The sequence below is a fragment of the Chiloscyllium punctatum genome, chromosome 9 (assembly GCF_047496795.1).
Source record: "Chiloscyllium punctatum isolate Juve2018m chromosome 9, sChiPun1.3, whole genome shotgun sequence".
Lineage (NCBI taxonomy): Eukaryota > Metazoa > Chordata > Chondrichthyes > Orectolobiformes > Hemiscylliidae > Chiloscyllium > Chiloscyllium punctatum.
In genome coordinates this window covers 58,294,027-58,318,849 of record NC_092747.1, presented here as the reverse complement: position 1 = coordinate 58,318,849, position 24,823 = coordinate 58,294,027, and the positions used below count along the sequence as shown (strand labels likewise).

Here is a 24,823-nt window from a genome sequence, read left to right as displayed (position 1 = left end):
GCTCAGTTGAGTATCTGACATAGAAACTAATCATCATGTTTCAGTGTTTAAATTACCAAATCAAGGCATTGTGAAATCTATGCATCCACTAACCTCACAACAGGGCTTCTCCCTTCATCCCACATGAATATTTCAGAAATCTGAAGCACAGGTTAGCAGAATCAAGACCAGGGATTTTCGATTGGTCATTGGAGTAGTGCAAGAGTGTGACTAACTTAAACCTCACAGTTTACAATATTGGCTTCCTGTTACTTGTCTAGTTGGGACTGCCCTACTTTTTGTCAAATTCCCTGTGAAGGTCACTTGCAGCCAAATGAGAAGAGTCCCAACCTCAAGTCATTGATCTACTAAAACATACTCAGAGTTACAGTGGGATAGGTCAAAGGAAATACAAATCCACTCAATTATAGTGATATCAAGGACAATGGGATGCTGCTTTAAAATACCTAGAAATGCTACATGCTATTTTATATTTTTACTTTTATGTTCCAAAAGTTTTTTTTCTCTATCAACTTTGGTGCTGAAGAGTTTTCTCTGACTTTTTTTTTGTGTAGATTTGTGTCAGCACATGAAAAGGTGGACAAAATCTAAACTTATTCAGGATGGTACTAATCTTTGATAAAGGTTTAGGATTCCATTTTTCCCTACTCCATTCTTCTAGCCAAAGAGTACACAACAGCCTTCTCCAGGAATGTGAAAACCATGTGATTCCTGCATCATCTTCAAGTTTGGGTCTATTTTATTGTATTTTATGCCACCTGGTGATTACAATTGGAGAACCTTTGAGATAAAAGTTGAAGAATTTGTGATTAAATAAGTCACAAGCCTAACAGTTTCATTCAGAACTTCACAGTTTACATCCTGTTTGAACAGGTTGAGTCATTGTTTTTCTAAATTACACCTTGACTCAAGTGTTTTAACATTTCATTTCAGACCCATGACCTTTCATGAGGAAATATTCAAAATGTTTCTAGTTCTGATGAAAGACCACAGACCTGAAACATTAACTGGTTCTTTCATTACAAAAATGCTGCCTAAACTGCTGGGTATTTTGCCGTATTTTCTGCTTTTAATTCAGTCTAGCAGCATGCATCTGCTTTTTACTTGTTAGGAGAAAGTGAGGACTGCAGATGCTGGAGATCAGAGTCAAAAAGTGTGGTGCTGGAAAAGCATCCGAGAAGCAGGAGAGTCGACATTTCAGGAATGACCTGAACGATGTATATAAGATAATGAGTGGAATAGATAGAGTCAATAGCCAGAGACTTTTCCCCAGGGCAGGATTGACTGCTACGAGGAGTCTTAGTTTGAAGATATTAGGAGGAAGGTATAAAGGAGACATCAGAGGTAGGTTCTTTATGCAGAGAGCTGTGGATGCATGGAATGTGTTGCCAGCTGGGGTGGTGGAAGCAGAGTGATTGGGGACATTTAAGCGACTGCTGGACATGCACATGGATAGCAGTGAGTTGAGGGGTGTGTAGGCTAAGTTATTATATTTTACATTTGGATTAAATCTCGGTACAACATCGTGGGCCAAAGGGCCTGTTCTGTACTGTACTTTTCTATGTTCTATGAAAGGCTTATGCTTGAACCATCAACTTTCATGCTGTTCAGATGCTACGCTTTTCCAGCACCAAACTTTCTGACTGCTTTTTAATTGTTGTTTAGTGACTGTGCCTTTTTCCCACTAAGAAAGCGTAAATAACGAGTTGAAAATGCTCATTTGTTTTCAGGCTTCCATCTTGGCCAACAATCAACCACTGAAGATAGTATCAAATTGAAGAAGCCTTTCACTTATAATTCTGGCTAATGCCTGAGTAATCTTGGAGTATTGGCAGGAAGTATCTGCAATCTGATTATACATATAATTGCATCTAACTTGACATTTTCATTTGTTGTAACTTGTGAATCTCAAATATCAATCCAAATACCAACCTCTTCTTTAAAATGTTTTGATTGAATTCATTGCAAGAACAGATGTGTATCTTGGTTGCAAACAGGACTATTGCACAGTTTTACAAAATCAAACTCCTTTCAAAATGGCTTAGATTTTCAAAATAAAGAGAATGGTACAGTATTTCAATGGTTGCAGGATTGATAAAATGAAGCAAAATAAAGTTAGGTCCATGGGTTTAGAAGGTGGTCCTACGTTAAGAGGCTGAGTGAATTGGGACTGCATTCTCTAAGTAGAACAAGAAGTAAACTCATTGAAACATTCAGGATTATGAAACAATACTAAGAGATTGGTTTGGGTAAAGCTATCTTATGGTTTAGTTGCAAGCTACTGCAGGGCTATTATAGATATTTCTAATCAGTCTGCTCATGTGTGAAGCAGGTGCTATTTGAACACAGGCTTTCTAGATGCGAAGTTGGGACATTACCATTGCACTACTCAACCTGTTCGGAAGTGCATTGACACACTTTGGAACAGGTGGAATTTGAATCCATACCTCTTGTCTCAGTGGTAAGGACACTGCTACTGTTCCGCAATAATCTTTCCTGGGATTAGAATCTGTTCAGAGATGTTAATGTTCATCTCTGGAGCAGATTGGACTTGAACCCAGATCTCCTGGCTCAGAAGTAGGGACAGGGACAATACCACTGTACCACAAAACTCTCAGGGATATTATTCCAGCAATTAGTACTTATCAGTTGTACTTGTTACATAAGACAGATGTCCATTGTGGGATGTGAGGAGAACAGCTATAAGCCTTCAGCTCCATGCCCTAAATTAATTTAGACTTTTGACTTGCAGTACCTCAAAGAGAAGCAGTCATTTTTAGGTTATAGAAGAGACTTCTGTGTTGATGATTGGCTTTGGCTCTGTAAGTTTAAGAATAATATTATTGTAGCTATATAGCTTTTCTTATTGCTTATGAACATGTATCAGTTGAATGTTTCCTGCAATATTTTGAAGTGAAACACATTAACAGGTTTAGCACACTGATTGGCTTTATACAATGATTGTATGTACACTTTGTATAGGTTTTATGGTGAAGCAAATTTGTAATGGCTGTACTAATTTTAAGGCTGTGTCACCATGCTCTTTTGCTAGTTCTAATTAACTTGTGCCAATCACCAACAGCCTCTCCAGAAATCTACACCAGCAAGCAGTTCTCTCAATCAAAACATTGATAAGTGCTTTTGTTAATGATGATTACACAGGACATACAGTATTGGTACAAATGTGTCTGTCTGTATAATGAGTTATTTACGACAATCGGCCCAGATGTTAGACGTTGGGACCAGGCACCAACACACACTCTTATCTCAAATAAACAGGCACAAAAATTAGTTTTATTGCTCCCTATTATTAGGAATGCATATAAATGCATGAACAGTGAGAAGTTGGAATGTGGAACTGTTTGGATGTCCCTGGGTTGAAGAGGCTTTATCATGTAATTTCTTGGAAATGAAAAGTCAAAAGGTCAATAAGAACTGTAAATTATTTGCTGTTTAAGACAATAAGATGTAGGAGCACAAGTAAGCCATTTGGCCCATTGAGACCACTGTGATGTTCAATGAGCTCATATCTGATGTGATCCATTTGCCTACTTTATCACCATAATTTTGATTCCCTTAAAGATAACAAATCTGTCTAATGATAATAAATCTGTCTTTCTATCTAATTATGGCCTAATCTCAACAGGCCTCTGCAGTTAAGAATCCCAAAGATTGATAACTGCCTGAAGGAAAATATTCCTGTTCTCTGTCTTAAATGGGTGACTCATTATTCTGAGATTCTCTCAAATGAGGACACAACCTCGCAGTATCACCCTTGTCAAGAATCTTACATTTTTTGAATATATGTTTCATTCTTCCAAGTCAAGCAACAACTATTGGGATAAAAAGCCTTTTTAGAAGAGATAAGAAATTAGTTTTATGGATTAATTGTAGAGCAAACAGACTCGGAAAAATTTTGACTCTGTGATGCTCTTCATTTAACAACAACTTCAAGACTCCTGTATGTTTTCACAGAACTGGGATGGGTGTTATTATCGCAATTTGTAGTGAGTTCTCTCTCTGACTCTCAGCCAATAATAAAGAAACCTTAAAGAAAAACAAGCACCTCTCTGCTCTTTATTTGGTGTTATGAATACTTCAGTTTTTAAAAAAACTATTTCCTGTCTGAATTGGAAGCTTGGCCTAAAAATCTTCTATCATTCCAAGACTGTCAGCAATCAGAACTTGTCAACAGGCAACACCGAAAAACTGTAATCTTCATACATTACTCAGGCACCATGCAGGCACACAATATATGTATCACCTCTGAATTTTAGTAGTCTCGAGAATATTTCTTTGGGCAGATGCTGCCTGAATGTTAAGTGCTTCAAAAAGGCTATGGGAATGATATATGGATGGGGAAGGGAACGATTTATGAACATACAACCTATGAATGCTCACATTTACGAATACAATCCCATATAGTGGTGTAATTTTAACAATTCAATACATGGCATTTCCATACTTATGAATGGCTGGCTATTTTATCTTGTTCTGCTTTGTGTTCTAATTTGCACACAAATCCATTTGCAATCAGACTCAAGAATGAAGCCCGTTGCAACCTGGGGACTGCCGGGAAGGGATTCTGATGACCGCATGGGCACCACATGTGGTTCTTTCCACTCGGAGATCCCTTCTCCCGAGTGGAAGCTATGTGTTTGGATTATTGATGCCTCCTTTCCACAAGAGAAGTACTGAAGATGTGACCCTTTGCAAGCATCATGGTTATCACTTCCTTGATTTCTGTTCAAAAGAAATGCACAGAAGTCGATATTCTGTCACCAAGTTACCCTTTATTTTTGTTTGGTTTCTACATGGGCTGTGCCCAGCCAGCTAACAGCCAGTCCTAGAATCAGGAAACTCTCTGAATCTCCTGTTTATGTATTCTATTCCATATTTAGATTAGATTCCCTACAGTGTGGAAACAGTTCCTTCGGCCCAACAAGTCCACACCAACCCTCCGAAGAGTAACCCACCCAGTCCCGTTTTCCCTCTGACTAATGCACCTAACACTATGGGCAACTTAACTTGGCCAATTCACCTGGTCTGCAAATCTTTGGACTGTGGGAGGAAACCGGAGCACCTGGAGGAAACCCATCCAGACATGGGGACAATGTGCAAACTCCACACAGACAGTCGCCCGAGGCTGGAATTGAAGCTGGGACTCTGGTGCTGTGAGGCAACAGTGATAACTACTGAGTCGCCATGCAACAATCTACTGTTTATTTATTTTGAATTTTGAGAGACACAGTGAGAGATACAAGGTGTGCGAATCTTTATTCAGTTTCCACCACCAGGAAGCAAAGAAAACACCAAAGTGGCCAGTGGCAAGCAGTGCCCTTCACATTAACAGGCAGTGCTGTGTGATCAAACAGTGAAGGGGAGGGCAGGGATTAAATCAAAATAGAGTTGGAGGGGGAAATAATGCACTCCAATCCCTGTGGCACCCACCTCTCCTTGAACAGCTCAAGGGTGTTGGTGGACACCGTATGCTCCTTCTCCAGAGAGACCCGAATCTCCTGTTTATTTTTTTTTCCAAAGTGAAGAAGGTGACACTCTTTTTTCTTTTTTCTTTGTTTTTTTTTCTAAGCACTATCGCCTAACTGCAGTATCCTTTTTAGCAGAAATCGAGGAAGTGATAACCATGATGTTTGCAAAGGGTCACATCTTCATTACTTCTCTTGTGGAAAAGAGGCATCAATACCGTCTAACTGTGGTAGTTTTAATTTTTCCCCCCAGCACCCATGTTGTGTGTTGTGCAGGTGTGACACACAGTGAAAGACACAAGGTACATGAATCTTTATTCAGTTTCCACCACCAGGAAGAAAGGAAACACCCGAGTGGCCAGTGACAAGCAGAGCCCTTCACATCAAAGGGCAATGCTGTGTGATCAAACAGTGAAGGGGAGGGCAGGGATTAAATCAAAATAGAGTTGGAGGGGGAAATAATGCACTACACTTCCTGCAGTGCCCACCTCTCCCTGAACAACTCCAAGGTGTTGGTGGACACCGCGTGCTCCTTCTCCAGGGACACCCGAATCTCCTGTTTATATTTGTCAGCCGGGGTTCCTGATTGGTCCAGGTTAGCAACCCTGATCAAGGATCTCATAGTCAATGAGATCCATCTAGCTATGGTGCCAATCACTTCATCTGCATTGCAGATCATCTTATGTAACTGATACCACCTGGATTTCTGGAAACATATAGTGGTAGCTAATATCTACCAGTACAGTTGCCTCTTGTGTGTATGTGGTAACTGAAACAATTTGCAGTGACTTGTCTTGTGAAATCAAAGCAATGAAAACAGTACCAGATTTGTTGAGTGGTATGCTTACTACAGCAGATGCTGTTATACCTTAATTGGTTAGCCCATTGTTTTAATTTGGAATGGATTCAGAACATCTAAAGGAATCGATCATTGCCACTTGTGTGATGTAATTGAATATTAGCAGCCACTAGGAATCATGAAGATAAATATTAGTCAGGAAATTAGATTCAGGTTGAAAATAAGATTGTGAACATTCTTAACCTGATGGCTGAAAATCAGGTTCTGCATATTTTATTTTCATACTGGTTCAATGCCAAGGGAGATACTCGAGTAAGTAAAAATAAAAATTGCATTGCCTTTCATTTACCAAACAATTAATTAATATAGAATTAGTAGTCACATGGTAAAAGATAAGTTGATTAGGAACAGCATGATTTCTGACGAGGAAATTGGGCTTGACTAACTTGCTTGAATTTCTTAAAGAGGTTACAGGTAATAGAAAGTCTTGATGGTTGTTGATGTGGTTGGTACAGTGTCACATAACAGACCTTTTAGGAAAGTTGTAGACTATGAAAGAATGAAAGGACAGTGGTAACATAGATGCCAAATTGGCTCAGGCAGACAAAACTGAGGGTAATGGTCAATGGATATTTTCAGGCTGAAGGAGAGTTTATTCCAGAGGTCAGTATTGGGACCCATTCTTCTTCTGATATACATTAACAGTCTAGATCTTGGTGTGCAGGGAACAATTGCAATGTTTGCAGGTGACAAAAAACTTGGAAGAACCATAAACTGTGAGGACATAGACAAAAAGACATAGACATGTTGGTGGAGCAGGTGAATAGGTGGCAGATATGTAGTAATGCAGAGATGTGAGGTGGTGCACTTCAGTAGGAAAAACATTGAAAGACAATGTAAAATAGGGAGTACAATTGTGAAGGAGGTGCAGGAGCAGAGGGACCTGAGTGTAAATATACACAGATCATTGAAAGTGGCAGGATAGCTGAAGACAGCAGAAATAAAGCAAACTGTCTCCTCAGCTTCATTACTATTGCATAGAGTACAAGAGCAGGGAGGTGATGTTGAATTTGAATAAGACACTCGTTAGACCTCAGCTAGAGTATTGTGTACATTTCTGGCACAGTTTAGAAAAAGATATGAAGGGACTGCAAAAATGATTTACAAAACCTGATTTCAAGGATAAGAAACTTCAGGTATGAGTGTACATTGTTTAAGTCGGACTGTTCCTCTTGTGAGCTGTAATTCCCTGATTTACACATTATGCTACTTGTTAACTTCAGGATTTAATTGTTTCTCTGGTGAATATCTTGTCATCTTTTCTAAAATTCTTAAGTATGAGAGACCCCACAAATATCATCATCCTTACTGATGGGAAAGCCCAGCACATCAGTGTAAAAGATAAGGCAGGAACATTTGCATGAAATTTCAGCCAGAAGTGCCAAGTGGATGATCCATCTCCCCTTCCTCCAGAAGTCCTCACCATCACAGATACCAGTGTTCAGCCAATTTGATTCTCTCCGTAATGATTTCAAGAAGTATTGGAGATATTAGATGACACATTGCCTTTGCACTATGATAAGTACTATGGAAGTACTGGAAGACTTGTGCTCCAGAACTTGCTGCACACCTAGCCAAGCTGGTCCAGTACAGCTGCAATGGCATGGACCTGACAATGTTGAAAATTGCTGAAGTATGTCCTGTACACAGAAAGAAAGACAAATTCAACCCAACCAGATTCCACCCCATCAGTCTGCTCTTGATCACCATGAAATGATGGAAGGCATCAAGCAGCATTCACTTCGCAATAACCTACTAACATATGCTGAGTTTAGGTTCCACGGGAGCCACTCAGCTCTAGGCCTTATTATAGAGTTATTTCAAATATGGACAAAAGAGCTGAATTTTAAAGGTGTGATGAGAATAACTGTCTTTAACATCAAGGCTGCATTTGCTGGAATGTGACGGTAATGAGCCCTATCAAAACTGGAGTCAATGAGAATTAGGGGAGAGCTTCTGGTTGGGGTCATGCCTGGCACAAAGGAAGATTGTTGTAGTGTTGAGGTCAGCCAAGTCGGCTACAGGAAATCCTGAGATACAGGCTTGGGCTGACGTGGCAAGTAACATTCAGGCCACACAAGTACCAGGCAAAGACTATCTCCAACAAAAAAGAATCTCCCATTGCCCCTTGAATTCAATGAGGGCATTACAAACACTGAATCTCCCACTATCAAAAATCTGGGAATACACTTGTCCAGAAACTGAACTAGACTAGCCATATAGATAGCATGATGACAAGACCACATCAAAGACTAGGAATCTAGCATCAAGTAACTCGCCTCTTGACTCCTCAAAGCCTCTCAAGCATTTACAAGGCACAAGTCAGGAGTGTGATGGAATACTTTCCACTTGCCTGAATGGGTGCAGCTCCAGCAACACTCAAGAAGCTTGACAACATCCAGGGTAAAGCAGCTGCTAGTTTGGCACCATCATTGATAAACAGTTCCTCCCTCACCATTGACATTCAGTAGCTGCAGAATGTACCATCTACAAGGATCCTTAGACAGTACCTTCCAAACCAATGACCACTGATAATTAGAAGGACAAGAGCAGCAGAAACATCAGAACACCATCATCTGTAAGTTCCTTTTCAAGCCATTCACTATCCTGACTGGGAAATATATTTCTGTCACTTCACTGCTGCTGGGTCACAATCCTGCATCTCCTTGCCATCAGCATTGTGGATCTACCTACATTAAACAGACTGCAGTGGTTAAAAAATGCAGCCCCACTACCATCTTCTCCAGGGCAACTGGGGAAGGGAACAAATGCTGGCCCAGCTAGGGATGTCCATACCACACGATTCCATTTCCATGAAATAACCTTTCAGAAATAGGTGGCAGATGAAATGAGAACTAGTCATAAGAAAGTAAGTATTAGGAGCAGGAATAGGCCATCTGGCCCATCGAGCCTGCTCCGCTATTCAATAAGATCATGGTTGATATTTGCATGGACTCAACTCCACCTACCCACCCACTCACCATAACTCTTAATTCTTTTACTGTTCAAAGATCTATCTTTGCCGTAAAAATATTCAATGAGGTAGCCTCAATTGCTTCACTAGGTAGGGAATTTCACAAATTCACAATCCTTTGGGTGCAGAAGTTTCTCCTCAACTCAGTCCTAAATCTGCTCCCCGCTATTTTGAGGCCATGGCTACTACTTTTACTGGCACCAACATCGCTGGTTATATCCTATCTATTACCTTCATAATTTTATGTATGTCTATAAGATTCACCCCTCATTCTTCTAAATTCCAGTGAGTACAGTCCCGGTCCACCTCCTCCAGTGCCACTACATCCTTTCTCAAGTAAGGAGACCAAACTCTACACAGTACTCCAGGTATGGCCTCACCAGCATACTATACAGCTGCAGCATTACCTCCAAACTTTCAAACTCCATCCCTCTAGCACTGAAGGACAATATTCCATTTGTCTTTTTCACTACCTGCTGTATTTGCAGCCCAATGTTTTGTAATTCATGCACAAGGTCACCTAGGTCCCTCTACATAGCAGTATGCTGCAATTTTTCACTATTTAAATAATACCCCATTTTGCTGTTATTCCTACCAAAATAGATGACCTCACATTTGCCAACATTGTATTCCATCTGCCAGACTCTTGCCCACTCACTTCAACTACCTATATCCCTCTGCAGACTTTCTGTGTCCTCTGCACATTTTGCTCTGCCACTCATTTCAGTGTCATCTGCCAACTTTGACATATTACTCTTGGTCCCCAACTCTAAATCATCTATGTAAATTGTAAACAATTGCAGTCCCAACATTGACCCCAGAGGTGCACTACTAGCTACTGCTCGCCAACCAGAAAAACACCCATTTATCCCCATTCTTTGTTTTCTGTTAGTTAATCAATCTTCTATCACAGTCCAAAGATGTCAGGTCATGTGAATTGGCCAGGTGAAGGGGTAAATGTAGGGGAATGGGTCTGGGAGGGTCAGTGTGGATTTGGTGGGCCGAAGGACTTGTTTCCACATTGTAGGGAATCTAATCTAATAAGTTTAGTGCTGTATTCCCACAATTCTGAAGGAAAATATTGAAATTTATGCAATTGTTCTTACTAACCATATCAGTAACTGCTTTATCTATGTTTTAGCAAGATCGTAGTGGCCTCGGATCGTGATGGCACTACTGTAGTATAATGTTCAGACTATTCTAATGCTGCAAATAACATGCAGAAGCTTTTCTCATTTGTCATCAGAAAGATGACCAGGAGCCCTGTAGTGATTGGAACAAGGTCAGCTAGGTGGACTTCAGAATATAAGTTCCTTGATGAACCTGGTCCAAGCAGGGAATCCTGGCTGACAGATTTGAATGGGAGTGTCAGGTTCTCTGTTCATTCTTGAAGCCAGCTCTAGCTGGGTCAGTGTCATGTGCTATGCACGAGTAAATAAAGGGTGACTTGGTGATGGGATACAGGCCTCTATGGAGTCATTTCAAGCCCGCTATCAATTGTTGTAAGATCTATCTGGTTCACTAATCTCCTGGAGGGAAGGAAAACTGTTACCTACATGTGCGCCTGACCCATAGCAACATGGGTGACTTTTAAATACCCGCTGAAATTGTCTAACAACCATTCAGTTGTAACAAGGCAAGAGGTTTTGGAGTCTGCCTCCTACTGAACACCAGGTGGTGTCGCGACTTGCCCCTTGCCAGGTAATGTTCAAATGTGGTGACCCTGATGAGTTACTACACTCCAGTCCCAGAATACCTAACAGTGAAATGCCGTCCCTACCACCTGCCTTGTGAGTTCACCTCTGCCATCCTGAAAACGGTCTATATACCAACCCAGGTAGAAATGAAGAATTCTGTCGATGAAATTTACCCTGCTACAAATGCACTTGAGATGGAATACCCCGAGACCTTATCAATCATAGCCTGTGGCTTCAACCAGGCCAATGTCAAGAGGGTGCTATCAAAATACCATCAATACGTCTACTACCGGGGGCTAAACATCCTTGACCGTTGCTACACAACCATCAAAGATGCCTACAGCTTGATAGCCCCTCCCACACTTTGGAAAATTGGATCACAACTCTGTGTTCCTCCTCACAGCTTACAAGCAGAAGTTGAAACATGAGGACCCAGTACAGAATGTAGTAGAGTGCTAATCTGAAGCAGCTAAGAGCTTCTGAGGGACTGCTTGGATTCAGTGGACTGGCCCATATTCAAAACTTCAGCAGCCAACCTAGATGGGTATGCCATCACCGCCATGGGCTTCAATAGCAAGTGTGTAGAGGGATGCATGCCAAAAAGGTCAATCTGTATGTTCCCCAACTGGAAACCATGGATGAAGTGGGAAATCCATTACCTACTGAAGACCAGGCATACGGCATTCAAGTCAGACGACCCTGACCTTTACAAGAAATCCAGATATGATCTCTGCAAGGCCATTAGTGATGCCAAGATCAATACCGGAGTAAGTTAGAGACCTAAATGACCACATGGGCACTCGCTGTCTGTGGCAAGGTCTACACAACATAACGGGCTACAAAATGAAGCAGGAGAGAATAAAGGACAAAAATACATCCATCCCTGATGTGCTCAATTTATTTCATGCTCCATTCAAACAGAAGATCAATGAAATGGTGTTGCCTGCTCCAGCAGCCTCGGATACACCTGTTCCCTCAGTCACCATGGCAGCTTCCAGATTGGCCTTCTCGAGAATGAGGAGAAAGTGAGGACTGCAGATGCTGGACATCAGAGCTGAAAATGTGTTGCTGGAAAAGCGCAGCAGGCCAGACAGCATCCAAGGAACAGGAGAATCAACGTTTCGGGCATCAGCCCTTCTTCAGGAATCAATTCTGATTCTCCATTCCTGAAGAAGGGCTGATGCCCGAAACATCGATTCTTCTGTTCCTTGGATGCTGTCTGACCTGCTGTGCTTTTCCAGCAACACATTTTCTTCTCGAGAATGAACCCATAGAAAGTAACTGGTCCACTTGGAGTCCCTGACTGTGCACGCAGATCCTGTGCAGATCCTGGCTGGAAAATTGGCTGAGATCTTTCACACCACTTTGCTACAATCTGAAGTCCCCACCATCATCACGGTACCAAAGAAAACATGAACCATGCCTCAGTGACAACCGCTTGTGGCTCTGACCTCCAGCTTGTGGCTCTGACCTCCAGCCTGTGGCTCTGACTTCCATAATTATGAAGTGCTTAGAGAGGTTAGTCATAGCTCACATCATCTTTAGCCTCCCAGCCTGCCTTGATCCCTTGCAATTTGCCTACTGGTGCAACAGTTTCATCGCAGAAGCCATTTCCCTTGCCCTACATTCATCCCTGGAATATCTGAATAATAAGGATACCTACGTCAGGCATCTACATACTATTGCTGTGCTTTCAACACTATAATCCCAACCAAACCAATCTCCAAAATCTAGGTCCCTACTTTGCCCTCTGCAACTGGATCTTCAATTTCCTTATTCACAGACCTCAACCTTTATTGGTCAGACTATTGAGTACAGGCATTGGGAAGTCACGTTGTGGCTGTACAGGACATTGGTTAGGCCACTGTTGGAATATTGTGTGCAATTCTGGTCTTCTTCCTATCAGAAGGATGTTGTGCAACTTGAAAGGGTTCAGAAAAGATTTATAAGGTTGTTGCCAAGGTTGGAGGATTTGCGCTATAGGGAGAGGTGGTATAGGCAGGGGCTGTTTTTTCTGCAGCATCGGAGGCTGAGGGGTGACCTTATAGAGCTTTATAAAATCATAAGGAGCATGGATAGGGTGAGGGAGCCCAAAACTAGAGGGCATAGGTTTTGGATGAGAAGGGAAAGATATAAAATAGATGCAAGGGACAACATTTTCATGCAGAGGGTGATACGTGTATGGAATGAGCTGCCAGAGAAAGTGGTGGAGGCTAATACGACATTTAAGAGGCATCTGGATGGGCATATGAATCGGAAGGGTTTGGAGGGATATGGGCTGGGTGCTGGCAGGCGGAACTAGATTGGATTGGACCAAAGGGTCTGTTTCCGTGCTGTATGACTCTATGATATGTTGCATTTTACTCCTTTAGTTTTCTTTGGCAATCACTGTGCCCAGATAAATTATTTGTTCATGTTTACATCCTTACGTGTTCTTGTGGCTTAGTCAGCAACCCACCTTTTAGTGGGAAGCTCTGGGTTAAAGTCCTGCTCCATTCCTTGAATAGTAAAGAAAGGGTATAGCTGGAGTATCAACTTATAAATCCTTTCAGCAAACACCAAGAACAGGTGGTAGATGTGGCAGAGATTCCCTGTTAACCATGTGATTGAAAGAAAATTGGAGCCTCTTCCAAAGGTCCAGGCTGTATCATTCTTATAAAGGTTTATGTTGCCAGAACACTTCCGAGACTTTGGTGAACTCAGTAAGCCAGAGAGCCAGTGTCCGTTCAATTGGCCCCAACAACTAGGGAGGTTCAATCCCATTTCGGGTGAAGAGAATTTGGGATCTGTCTCCCTGCCCTGCCCATACCAGGGATCTTCAGCAAGGAGGAGCGGTAGTTTTTCGGGTTGTGTTTATTGGCTAAACCTTCGCATAACAAGGACAGAACGCCCCTGGTGCTCACCTTCCACCCTACCAACCTTCGCATAAACCAAATCATCCACCGACATTTCCGCCACCTCCAAACAGACCCCACCACCAGGGATATATTTCCCTCCCCACCCCTTTCCACCTTCCGCAAAGACCGTTCCCTCTGTGACTACCTGGTCAGGTCCACGCTCCCCTACAACCCACCCTCCAATCCTGGCACTTTCTCCTGCCATCACAGGAAATGTAAAACCTGCACCCACACCTCTTCCACATCCATCAAAGTTTTACTTGCACATCCACTAATATCATTTTTTGTATCCTTTGCTCCCGATGTGGTCTCCTCTACATTGGGGAGACTGGGTGCCTCCTAGCAGAGCGCTTTAGGGAACTTCTCCAGGACACCCGCACCAATCAACCACACCGCCCCGTGGCCCAACATTTCAACTCCCCCTCCCACTCTGCCGAGGACATGGAGGTCCTGGGCCTCCTTCACCGCCGCTCCCTCACCACCAGCCGCCTGGAGGAAGAACGCCTCATCTTCCGCCTCGGAACACTTCAACCCCAGGGCATCAATGTGGACTTCAACAGTTTCCTCATTTCCCCTTCCCCCACCTCACCCTCGTTCTAAACTTCCAGCTCAGCACTGTCCCCATGACTTGTCCGGACTTGTCCTACCTACCTATCTTCTTTTCCACCTATCCACTCCACCCTCTCCTCCCTGACCTATCACCTTCATCCCCTCCCCCACTCACCCATTGTACTCTATGCTACTTTCTCCCCACCCCCACCCTCCTCTAGCTTATCTCTCCACCCTTCAGGCTCACTGCCTTTATTCCTGATGAAGGGCTTTTGCCCGAAACATCGATTTCGAAGCACCTTGGATGCTGCCTGAACTGCTGTGCTCTTCCAGCACCACTAATCCAGAATCTGGTTTCCAGCATCTGCAATCATTGTTTTTACCTTTATTGGCTAAATGCCAGCTGGAAGCATTGGAAATGTGGGATATAAGTAAATTAATGTTACTTCTGCAATTCTGCAATTCCATTTTACAAAGTAAAATGGACTCACGCCAGTGTGTAATTGTTTTAGCCACGAGCTGAGTCAACAAGAATGGAAACGATGTGGAGGAAATATATAATTGTTTTTGTATTAGCTAAAACTGTATGTCAGAAGGTAGACATTATGGGCAAGTAGATAAGATGTTGTGAGGGGATGAAGTTAAGCTAGATACGCCTGTACAAACAGTAGGTATAAACATCTGTTTCCCACTTTTACAGAGACAGAGGAACAAACCCCAATTAAAAGGGTCATAGGGATCAGAATGGCCTCGGGAAAGGCACAGATGAAAGGGGTAGATAATGATGAAGAAAGAATATGCCTAACAATGACCTACAGCAGGATGAGGTCAAACAGCCTTGTGAGGCCAGGAATAAGCATTTTGTCACAGACAAGGCTGGATAAGGCAAGAGATAAACAGGGGTAATGGGGGCCGGTCTTAGGGAAGTGGAGGATGTAAACAGGGGAGGGAGTAGTGTAAAACAATAGAAATCAAATCATATAAATGTTGTGTATGAATTGAATTTGGTGTGTATGTCCTCTGCCTTATAGACACTGGACATCACACCCACTTGCAAGTGTAAAATAAATGGCACTACTGATTCAGATCTTGTCTCGGACTGAAATTATTGAAGTGAGTGGGCTTTATTTCTCACAGAAACAAATCGTTAAGAATGTGAAATAGTAAAGGAGGCGATGTAGTGATAGCAGGATGTTGCTGGAAATGTCAGCGCTTAGTTTTAAAGCAAGTGGGAGGGTGTGAACCTGATGGAAACCGTGATAAGTGAGGCTTTCTAACGGGTTTTCTAATCAAGCTGCTCTATACATATATATATATATATCTCCAGAGTCGGTAAGATTTGAACCCATGCCCCCTGTTTCAGAGGTATGTATTCTACTACTGTGGCATGAGAGCCCTTATAAATGAGTTTGTTGTAACTATAAAGATAGGATTAAGCGATGTTGTAAAAAAAATGACAGTAGATAGTGTAGCATAAATGACACAGTCATTGGAGTTTCTTTATTTGGGCAGAGCCATACGGAGGGGTTAAAAAAGGACCGTGATATTTTTGCAGATTAAGAATGAAAGTTGACTTCTGTATTGTATATTCCTTTAAATACGTTATCTCTTTACTGCTGGACAATAGCAAGAATAAAACGATTCCGATTTTCACTCCAACTCTGAACAGATGCTGCAGTGTCCATGATTGGATCTGATTTTCGGAGATTGTTGTGACATGTGGAGGTGGCTGTCATTGCTGGAGATTTCTACTCGAATCGCCGAAGCTGCAGCCTTGACTCATCAAAAGCCCTCCGATAACAACCGTCATCAAGACCTGAGTTTTAGGCAACTATCACCTTCTAACCTGAAGAGACAAATTTCTTGCTCTGGGTCAGATTGCCTTGGGCGCTTCTCCCCACTCACAGTGAGTTCAGGTAAGTTGCACTGAAAAGTCAAGTTTAACTGTGCAATCTGAGGGTTTCAGTTGATACTCAGCCAGGCATGGGAAATCCCCTTGGGGATGGAGACAAGTACTGTGGCCAGCAAGAAATTCTGGTCTTATTTCTGATTTGAAAGATGTATTGTGGAGAATCACTGAATTGTTGCGTTGTTGAACGAGGACATTCGTCCCGTCAGGCCTATACTGGCTCTTCACGTTACCTTTAGGGTCATAGAGATGTACAGCATAGAAACAGACCCTTTGGTCCAACCAGTCTGTGCCGACCAGATATCCCAACCCAATCTAGTCCCACCTGCCACCACTTGGCCCATGTCCCTCCAAACCCTTCGTATTCAAATGCCTCTTAAATGTTGCAATTATACCAGCCTCCACCACTTCCTCTGGCAGCTCATTCCATACACAAGCCACCCTCTGTGTGAAAACGTTGCCCCGTAGGTCTCTTTTATATCTTTCCCCTTTCACCCTAAACCTATGCCCTCTAGTGCTGGACTCCCCGACCCCAGGGAAAAGACTTTGCCTATTTATCCTATCCATGTCCCTCATAATTTTGTAAACCTCTATAAGGTCACCCCTCAGCGTCCGATGCTCCAGGGAAAACAGCCCCAACCTGTTCAGCCTCTCCTTATAGCTCAAATCCTCCAACCCTGGCAATATCCTTGTGCATCTTTTCTGAACACTTTCAAGTTTCACAACATCTTTCCAATAGGAAGGAGACCAGAATTGCACGCAATATTCCAACAGTGACTGAACCAATATCTTGCACAGCTGCAATATGACATCTCAACTCCTATACTCAATACTCTGACCAATAAAGGAAAGCATACTAAACGCCTTCTTCACTATCCTATCTACCTGCGACTCCACTTTCAAGGAGCTATGAACCTGCACTCCAAGGTCTCTTTGTTCAGCAACACTCCCTAGGACCTTACCGTTAAGTGTATAAGTCCTGCTAAGATTTGCTTTCCCAAAATGCAGCATCTCGCATTTATCTGAATTAAACTCCATCTGCCACTTCTCAGCCCATTGGCTCATCTGGTCAAGATCCTGTTGTAATCTGAGGTAACCCTCTTAGCTATCCACTACATCTCTAATTTTGGTGTCATCTGCAAACTTACTAACTGTACCTCTTATGCTCACATCCAAATAATTTATGTAAATGACAAAAAGTAGAGGACCCAGCACCGATCCTTGTGGCACTCCACTGGTCACAGATCTCCAGTCTGAAAAACAAGCCTCCAGCACCACCCTCTGACTTCTACCTTCGAGCCAGTTCTATACCCAAATGGCTAGTTCTCTCTGTATTCCATGAGATCTAACTTTGCTAATCAGTCTCCCATGGGGAACCTTGATGAACGCCTTACCTACACCCACACATTTCCATACTGCTCATTCCACACCCTAACTACTCACTGTGTGAAAATGTGTTTTTATTTCTCACAGCATCCTTGCTTTATTTGCCCATCACTGTAAATCTATTCCCCTCCCCCCATTCTTGTTTCTTTTACAAGTAGAAACAGCTTCACCCTATCTATTCTGTATAGCCTGCTCATGATATTGAGAACCTCAGTTCGATCTCCTCCCAGCCTTTTTTCTCCAAAGTGAACAGTTCCAATGTCTTCAATCTATCTTAAATCCTAAGTTTTCCTTGCCTGGAACCATTTTAGCAAATTGCTTCTGCATTCTCTCAAATGCATTCTCATCTTTCCTGTAATTTGATGCTTACACTGTACATGATTCTCCAGCTGCGGTGTAACAAGTGTCTTGTACAAGTTCAAACTCACCTCCTCGTTCTTGTACTCTATGCCTCTATTAATAAAGTAGCGAACAATGTGTGCCTAGATGGCCAAGATTCTTCTCAGAAATAAAACTACACAGAATAAACTAAAATCATCATAAGTTTCATAAAACAATTCACAAATAGATCCTTTAAGCTCAAAACGTACCCTACATTTGAGCTTCAACTCGTTCACAAAACAAATTTTATCATTTAAAATATTTGTTTACAAAATATGCATTCAGCATTGTCAGTGCAATATAAGCCTCCATGTTTTATAAAGTTTGCAAACATCTGCGTTGAAAGCAAATGTGGAAACAACTGACATAAAGTACAAGTGGTATATTTTAATTAAGAATCAGTCTGTATTGTGACCAAATATTTAAACAACAAAATTTGAGGATTTATATTTGCTTACCCATAAGTAAGGCATTATCTTGTTCCACTTACAGTATGAGTGCAAGGTTATTGTTGGCATTGCCCTTCACATACAATAGTGATGACTGGACACAATCAAGAGTCAGAGTCATACAGCAGGGAAACAGACCCTTCCATCTAACCAGTCCACGCTGAACATAATCCCGAACCTGGGGTGTGGGAATCCAGAACTAGAAAGCATCGCTTTAGTGTGAGAGGGGCAAGATAAAAAAAAGGACCAAAGGGGCAACGTTTTCTCGCAGAGTGTGGTGCGGGTATGGAATGAGCTGCCAGAGGAAATGGGTGGAGGCTAGTACAACTGCAACATGTAAAAGGCATGTGGATGGGTATATGAATAGGTAGGGTTTAGAGGAATATGGGCTTCGTGCTGGCAAATGGGACTAGATTAGTTTAGAATATCTGGATGAGTTGGACTGAAGGGTCTGTTTCTGTGCTGTACATCTCTATGAATCAATGATTCTAAATGGAGGGCTATCTTCTACCCTAGCAGAAAGCGCAGCTGATTTTGTTTTCAGAATAGTTAAAAGCAAGACGATAAATCTTACTATGAATTGTAATTAATTTCTTTTTATGCTATTCATATGATTGTATTCATTGAATTTTCAAACAAACAGCATATAGTATCTTGACATATTTGGAAGTTTTGATCTATTTTTAAAATACTTACGTAAAACGTCAAAGAAGAAAGTTTGTTGGACCAGATTTTCTTTTGTTGGGTATCATGAAGTTGTCTGAAATACAAATCAAGTATATTGCACTTCCATGTTGAATCATTTGCATCACTTTTGTGAATCTGACCAGTGCTTTAATTTCCTTCATTAGAACAATGACTACACTTCAAATGTATGTAATGGGCTACAAAGGACTTCAGAATTTTCTGAAGTTGTGAAAGATGCAATTGAGTTGAACTCTCTCCTAATTTCTATAGAATAGATTTCAGTTGAAGAAGTTTGACTATTTCCATCTAATCCCCTTCGTGATTGGCTAGGTGAGAAACCCTGACACCTGGTGAATTAATAGAGAGTGGTTCCATGCTGACCACAACAAATCCACAGTCATTTTACATTGTAAGGAGAGGTGAAATGGCTGGACACTGGACATCCATTCCTTATTTGGAATAAAAGCCCCACATCAGAGAACTGCTGTCAGTCTGATTATTTGGCAGCTCTGGGTCCCAGCAGAGCTAGTAGCAGCAGAGGGTCAGCATTTGGGCTAGAAGTGGTGCCATGTCCCAGAATCCAGGACTCAATAAGTACAGGAGGTGAAGTGAGGCCTGAGGATTGGGGAGAGGAGGTGGTGGTATTGATGAAGAACCTGAAGGGGGAAGGAAGTTTTGCAACAGGAAAGGTCTTGGTGTGAGATAAGGATGGCAGGATGCAGTATCCAATGTGTAAAAGAAGCTCTGGGTGCATGTGCCCCTCCTCCCCGAACTTTCCACCCAAGACAACCTGACAAACTTAACCCCAGCCCCAGAACTCCAAACACAATGTTTAAAATTGAGGCTAAGTGCAAAGCAGCCTCTGGTTGGCCATTATTTGTGCAATTAAGGGCCTCAAATATGACAAGGGTGGGTACATGCTCCAGGATTCCCGTGCCAAGTAGAATTGTGGACAGGGTGAGGGCAAGTAGGAGGGCATCAGGGAGTTTCAGACTGTCGCCCACTGGCAAACCTGCTGGAAGACATTACAAAATTCTGTCTGTTCACCGATTGGTACATGGCAAAATTGATTGGCAGATGACTGCATTTTAATTTCTTTTCTTCTCACCTGACCCATCGCCCCATTTTTAATATAATACTTCAATTGCTGGACAGTCGAGAAACTGTAAAACCAGTGGTTACAGAAGTGCTGGCTGCTTGAAGCTTGCTTTGTTTGACTGTGTATGCAAAAGCAAGACTGCAGAAATATTATGTCAGTGTGATTTGGTTGCTATTTACGTCAAATTACTGACAGTACAAAATTAAAGATTTCACATCATTGTATGAGATGTAGCCAAAATCGGAAGATGTAGGTGAGTAGTTCTGTTTCAGTGAAACCAAGCTTTGTTTTGATCATCTGCAGATTATAGGCTATAAGATGATAAGAAACAGGAACAGGAATAGAACTTTTGGTCTCTTGAGACTGCTCTGCCTTTCAATAAAATAATGGCTGATCTGACATTCCTCACACCCTGCATTTTCCCTGTAATCCTTGATTCCTCGACTGATCAAGAATCTATCTCAGCCTTATGTATTGCAGCTCTCTGTGGCAAGGAGTTCCAAACACTCTCAATTCTCTAAAGAAAAAAATTCTTCCTTGTCTGAATATTAATTTTGCGCACTATTTTCTGAGATTATGCCCTTTGGTCCTAGATTCTGCCATGATGGGAAACATCCTTTCAGCATTTACCCGGTCAAGCCCTTTAAGAATCCCATATGTTTCAGTGAGATTACCTCTCATTTTTCCAAGCTCTGGTGAGTAGAGTCCCAACCCATTTAGCCTTTGTTTGCAAGATAATCCCTCCATAGCAGGGATCATCCCGGTTTTCTGAACTGTCCCTAATGAAATGATTTCTTTTCTTAATGAGATGACCAAAACTTCTCACCGTACTCCAGATGTGGTCCCACCAACGTCTTGTGCAGTTGTAGTAAGACTTTCTTGCTCTTATATACAAAATAAAGGCCAACATTCCATTAGCCTCCCTGATAATCTGCTGTACCTGTGTGCTAGCCTTCTGCATTTCATACAGTAGTCCCTTTCTGTTACAGCTTCCTGTAGTTTTCTTCCATTTATATAATATCCTCTCCTTTTGTTCCCACTTCCAAAATGAACTGCTTTCAATTTTTCCTCATCATACTCTGTTTGCCAATTTTTGCCCAACTTTTTACTTAACATATCAATAGTTCTCTGTAACCTGTTTCGCGTCCTTTTCACAACATGCATTTCTACTTATTTTTGTGTCATCTGCAAATTTGGCTGCATGCATTCACTTGCTTCCTCCAAGTCATTAATGTATATTGTAAACAGTTGTTGTGGGAGAAAGCGAGGACTGCCGATGCTGGAGATCAGAGTCGAGAGTATCGTGCTGGAAAAGCACAGCAGGTCAGGCATCATTCGAGAAGCAGGAGAGTCGATGTTTCGGGCCTAAGCCCTTCATCAGCCCTTTCCTGATGAAGGGCTTATGCTTGAAACATCGACTGTCCTGCTCCTTGGATGCTGCCCGACCTGCTGTGCTTTTCCAGCACCACACTCTCAAAACAGTTGTTATGCCAGCACTCCTGAACTGTCCCTAATGAAATGATTTCTTTCCTTAATGAGATGACCAAAACTTCTCACTGTAAATTACATTCAATGCATATTCTTTCCATTACCTCTAGGATGGACACTGAAGCTGTTACTTAAAAAAATATTGTTCACAGTTGTTCCTAATTGATGAATGTTGAATATCATGGATAAAAATCTCAGTTAGATCATAAGACTATAAGTCATAGGAGCAGAAATTAGGCCATTTGACCCGTCAAGTCTGCTCTGCCATTCTAGCATGACTGATAAGTTTCTCAACCCCATTCTTCTGCTTTCTCCCCTTTGATCCCTTTCACAGTCAAGAACCTACCTATCTCTGCCTTAAATATACTCAATGACAGCCTTCTGTGGCAATTAATTCAATAATTCACCACTCCCTGGCTGAAGATGTTTCTCCTCATCTCTGTTCGGAAGTGTCTTCCCTTTACTCTAAAGCTATGCCCTCGGGTCCCAGTATTTCCTGCCAATGGAAACATCTTCTCAATGTCCACTCTGTCCAGGCCTTTCAATATTCTGTAAGTTTCAGTTGGATCCCTTTCATCTTTCCAAATTCCATTGAGTATAGATCCCGAGTCCTTAAACATTCCTCATACATTAAACCTTTCATTCCTGGGATCATTCTCATGAACCTCCTCTGGACCTGGTCCAGGGCCAGAACATCCTTCCTGAGGTATGGAATTTTCTATAAAGATATGCATTCTGGAATTTTCAGTAAAGTTCTAGTATTTTCCTTATTAACTTCCTAATTCAGGTTTAGATCTGTCTGGCCATCAGTATTCAAGTGCTTTAAAGGACATTTTATTGCTTTCTGAAATTTTGAAAAAGGTTGGTTCCAAAATTGGTACATAATGACTTGGATTCAAATACAGATTACTGCTGGGTGGTATGGTGACTCAGTTGCTAACACCGCTGCCGTACCGTAGGGAAAAGACCTTGGCTATTCACCTTATCTATGCCCCTCATGATTTTTATACACCTCTACAAGCTTCAGGGAAAAAGGTCGCAGCCTACCAGCCTCTCCTTATAACTCAAGCCTTCCAGTCTTGGCAACACCCTTGTAAATTATTTTTGCCCCCTGTCCAGTTCAATAACATCCTTCCTTTAGGAGGCCAATCAGAATTGTACACAGTACTCCAAAATTGGCCTCACCAACGTTCTGTACAGCTGCGACATAACATCCCAATTCCTGTACTCAGTACCCTGGCTGATGAAGACAAGTGTACCAAACACTTTCTTCACCACCCTATTTACCTGTGATACTACTTCAAGGAGCTATTTACCTGTACCCCCAGGTCTCCCTGTTTGACAACACTCCCCAGGGCCCTATCATTAACTGTGTAAGTCCTGCCCATGTTGTCTTATTAAAATGCAACACCTCACAATATTCTGAATTGAATTCCATCTGCCATTCCTTGGCCCACTAGCTTAGTTGATCAAGATCCCATTGTACTCTTAGATAACCTTCTTCACTTTCCACTATACCACCAATTCATCTGCAAATGTACTAACCATGCCTCTCATATTTCCATCCAAATCATTCATAAAAATGACAAGCAACAGTGGACCCAACACCGATCCTTGTGGCACACTGCTGGTCACAGGCTTTAGTCTGAACAATTACCCTCGAGTACCATCCTGTCTCCCACTGTCAAGTCAATTTTGTATGCAATCGGTGAGCTGTCCCTGGATTCCATGTGATCTAACATTTCGTGTATGCTTTGTTCTGAAGTAAATATTTCCATAACTGTATGTCATCATCCCTGAACACAAGATTGGAAGATTGAAAAACTTGCTTCAAATGTTTTAAAAGGCACGACAGATAATTTGTCAGAAACAATTTCAGCTATTCCGGTTTGTATCAGGAAGAAGAAAAGGAATAGAAAAACAGAAGTTTACAAAAGTAAAGAAAATAGTAGAGAAACATTTTTTAAAAATTTGGATAGTATTAAGACCCAAGCGTATTCGTGAGGCTAATATTGGAAAAATCTGTGTTCAGCAAAGATTGGCATCAAGGAAGAAAAAATCATATTCAAAACCAGATCAGTCTTATTGGATAACAAGAGTTTTTTACAATATTTACCAATGAGGGCTTGAATTTTTCAACCCTTGATCCAAGGGTTCCTATCTTGGTCTGGGGGGGAAGGATGGTTGTGAGGGGTTGTTTGGAGGGGTTAATAAAAGAATCATCCAAAAGCATCAACATAGACCAACCAATTATCCCAGGTGCAGGGCTTAATAGCAACTGTTGGGGTGGTAATTGGAGCCAGGGCTGTTGTGGGTCTTTTTAGCTGTAAGTGTATGTGAGGAGGTGGTGAGGAGATATTGATGTGTTTCTGAAGTTAGGGGCAGGGCTTTGACTTGGGAGCAAGCAGTCCAGCTCCGGCTGTCTCTGAGACTTGCCTTGCAGCTGCCACATTTCTTAAGGCCCAAGAAACCCAAACAACCAGATTGAATCCTGCAAATTGTGTTAAATCCAGAACTTTAAGGTTCATCACCAAAGTTAAAATGCCACCCGATTTTCTGTGAATGGATTGCCCACCACTTTTCCTGCCTGAGTAAAAGATGCAAAACACATGTTGGATCCAGCTTCCCAAAGCACTTCCTTTGTTTTAATCATTTAAAGATTCTGGACGTTTCGGGCATAAGCCCTTCGTCAGCCTTGATGAAGGGCTTATGCCTGAGACATCGATTCTCCTGCTGTTTGGATGCTGCCTGACCTGCTGTGCTTTTCCAGCAACACACTCTCGATTCTGATCTCCAGCATCTGCAGTCCTCACTTTGTCCAACATTTAAAAAGCATCTGGATGGGTATGTGAATAGAAAGGGTTTGGAGGGATATGGGCTGGGTGCTGGCAGGCGGGATAAGATTGGGTTAGAATATCTGATTGGCTTGGACTGGTTGGACTGAAGGGTCTATTTCCATGCT

At 42.0% G+C, this 24,823-nt stretch overlaps 2 protein-coding genes across 3 annotated transcripts in view; both read left to right on the top strand.

Moving 5' to 3' along the window:
- LOC140481435 (interleukin-18 receptor 1-like) overlaps positions 1 to 4,041 on the top strand; it is a 95,093-nt gene extending 91,052 nt beyond the window's left edge. For both annotated transcript variants that reach the window (XM_072577603.1, XM_072577604.1), the window contains one exon: positions 1,731 to 4,041. The gene's annotated coding sequence lies outside the window, so the exon portion shown is untranslated. The remainder of the gene's footprint in view (positions 1 to 1,730) is intronic.
- A 7,535-nt stretch (positions 4,042 to 11,576) lies between these two features.
- LOC140481692 (interleukin-18 receptor 1-like) overlaps positions 11,577 to 24,823 on the top strand; it is a 50,068-nt gene continuing 36,821 nt past the window's right edge. The window contains exon 1 of the mRNA XM_072578267.1: positions 11,577 to 11,783. Within this exon, the coding sequence (XP_072434368.1) occupies positions 11,577 to 11,783 (207 nt within the window). The remainder of the gene's footprint in view (positions 11,784 to 24,823) is intronic.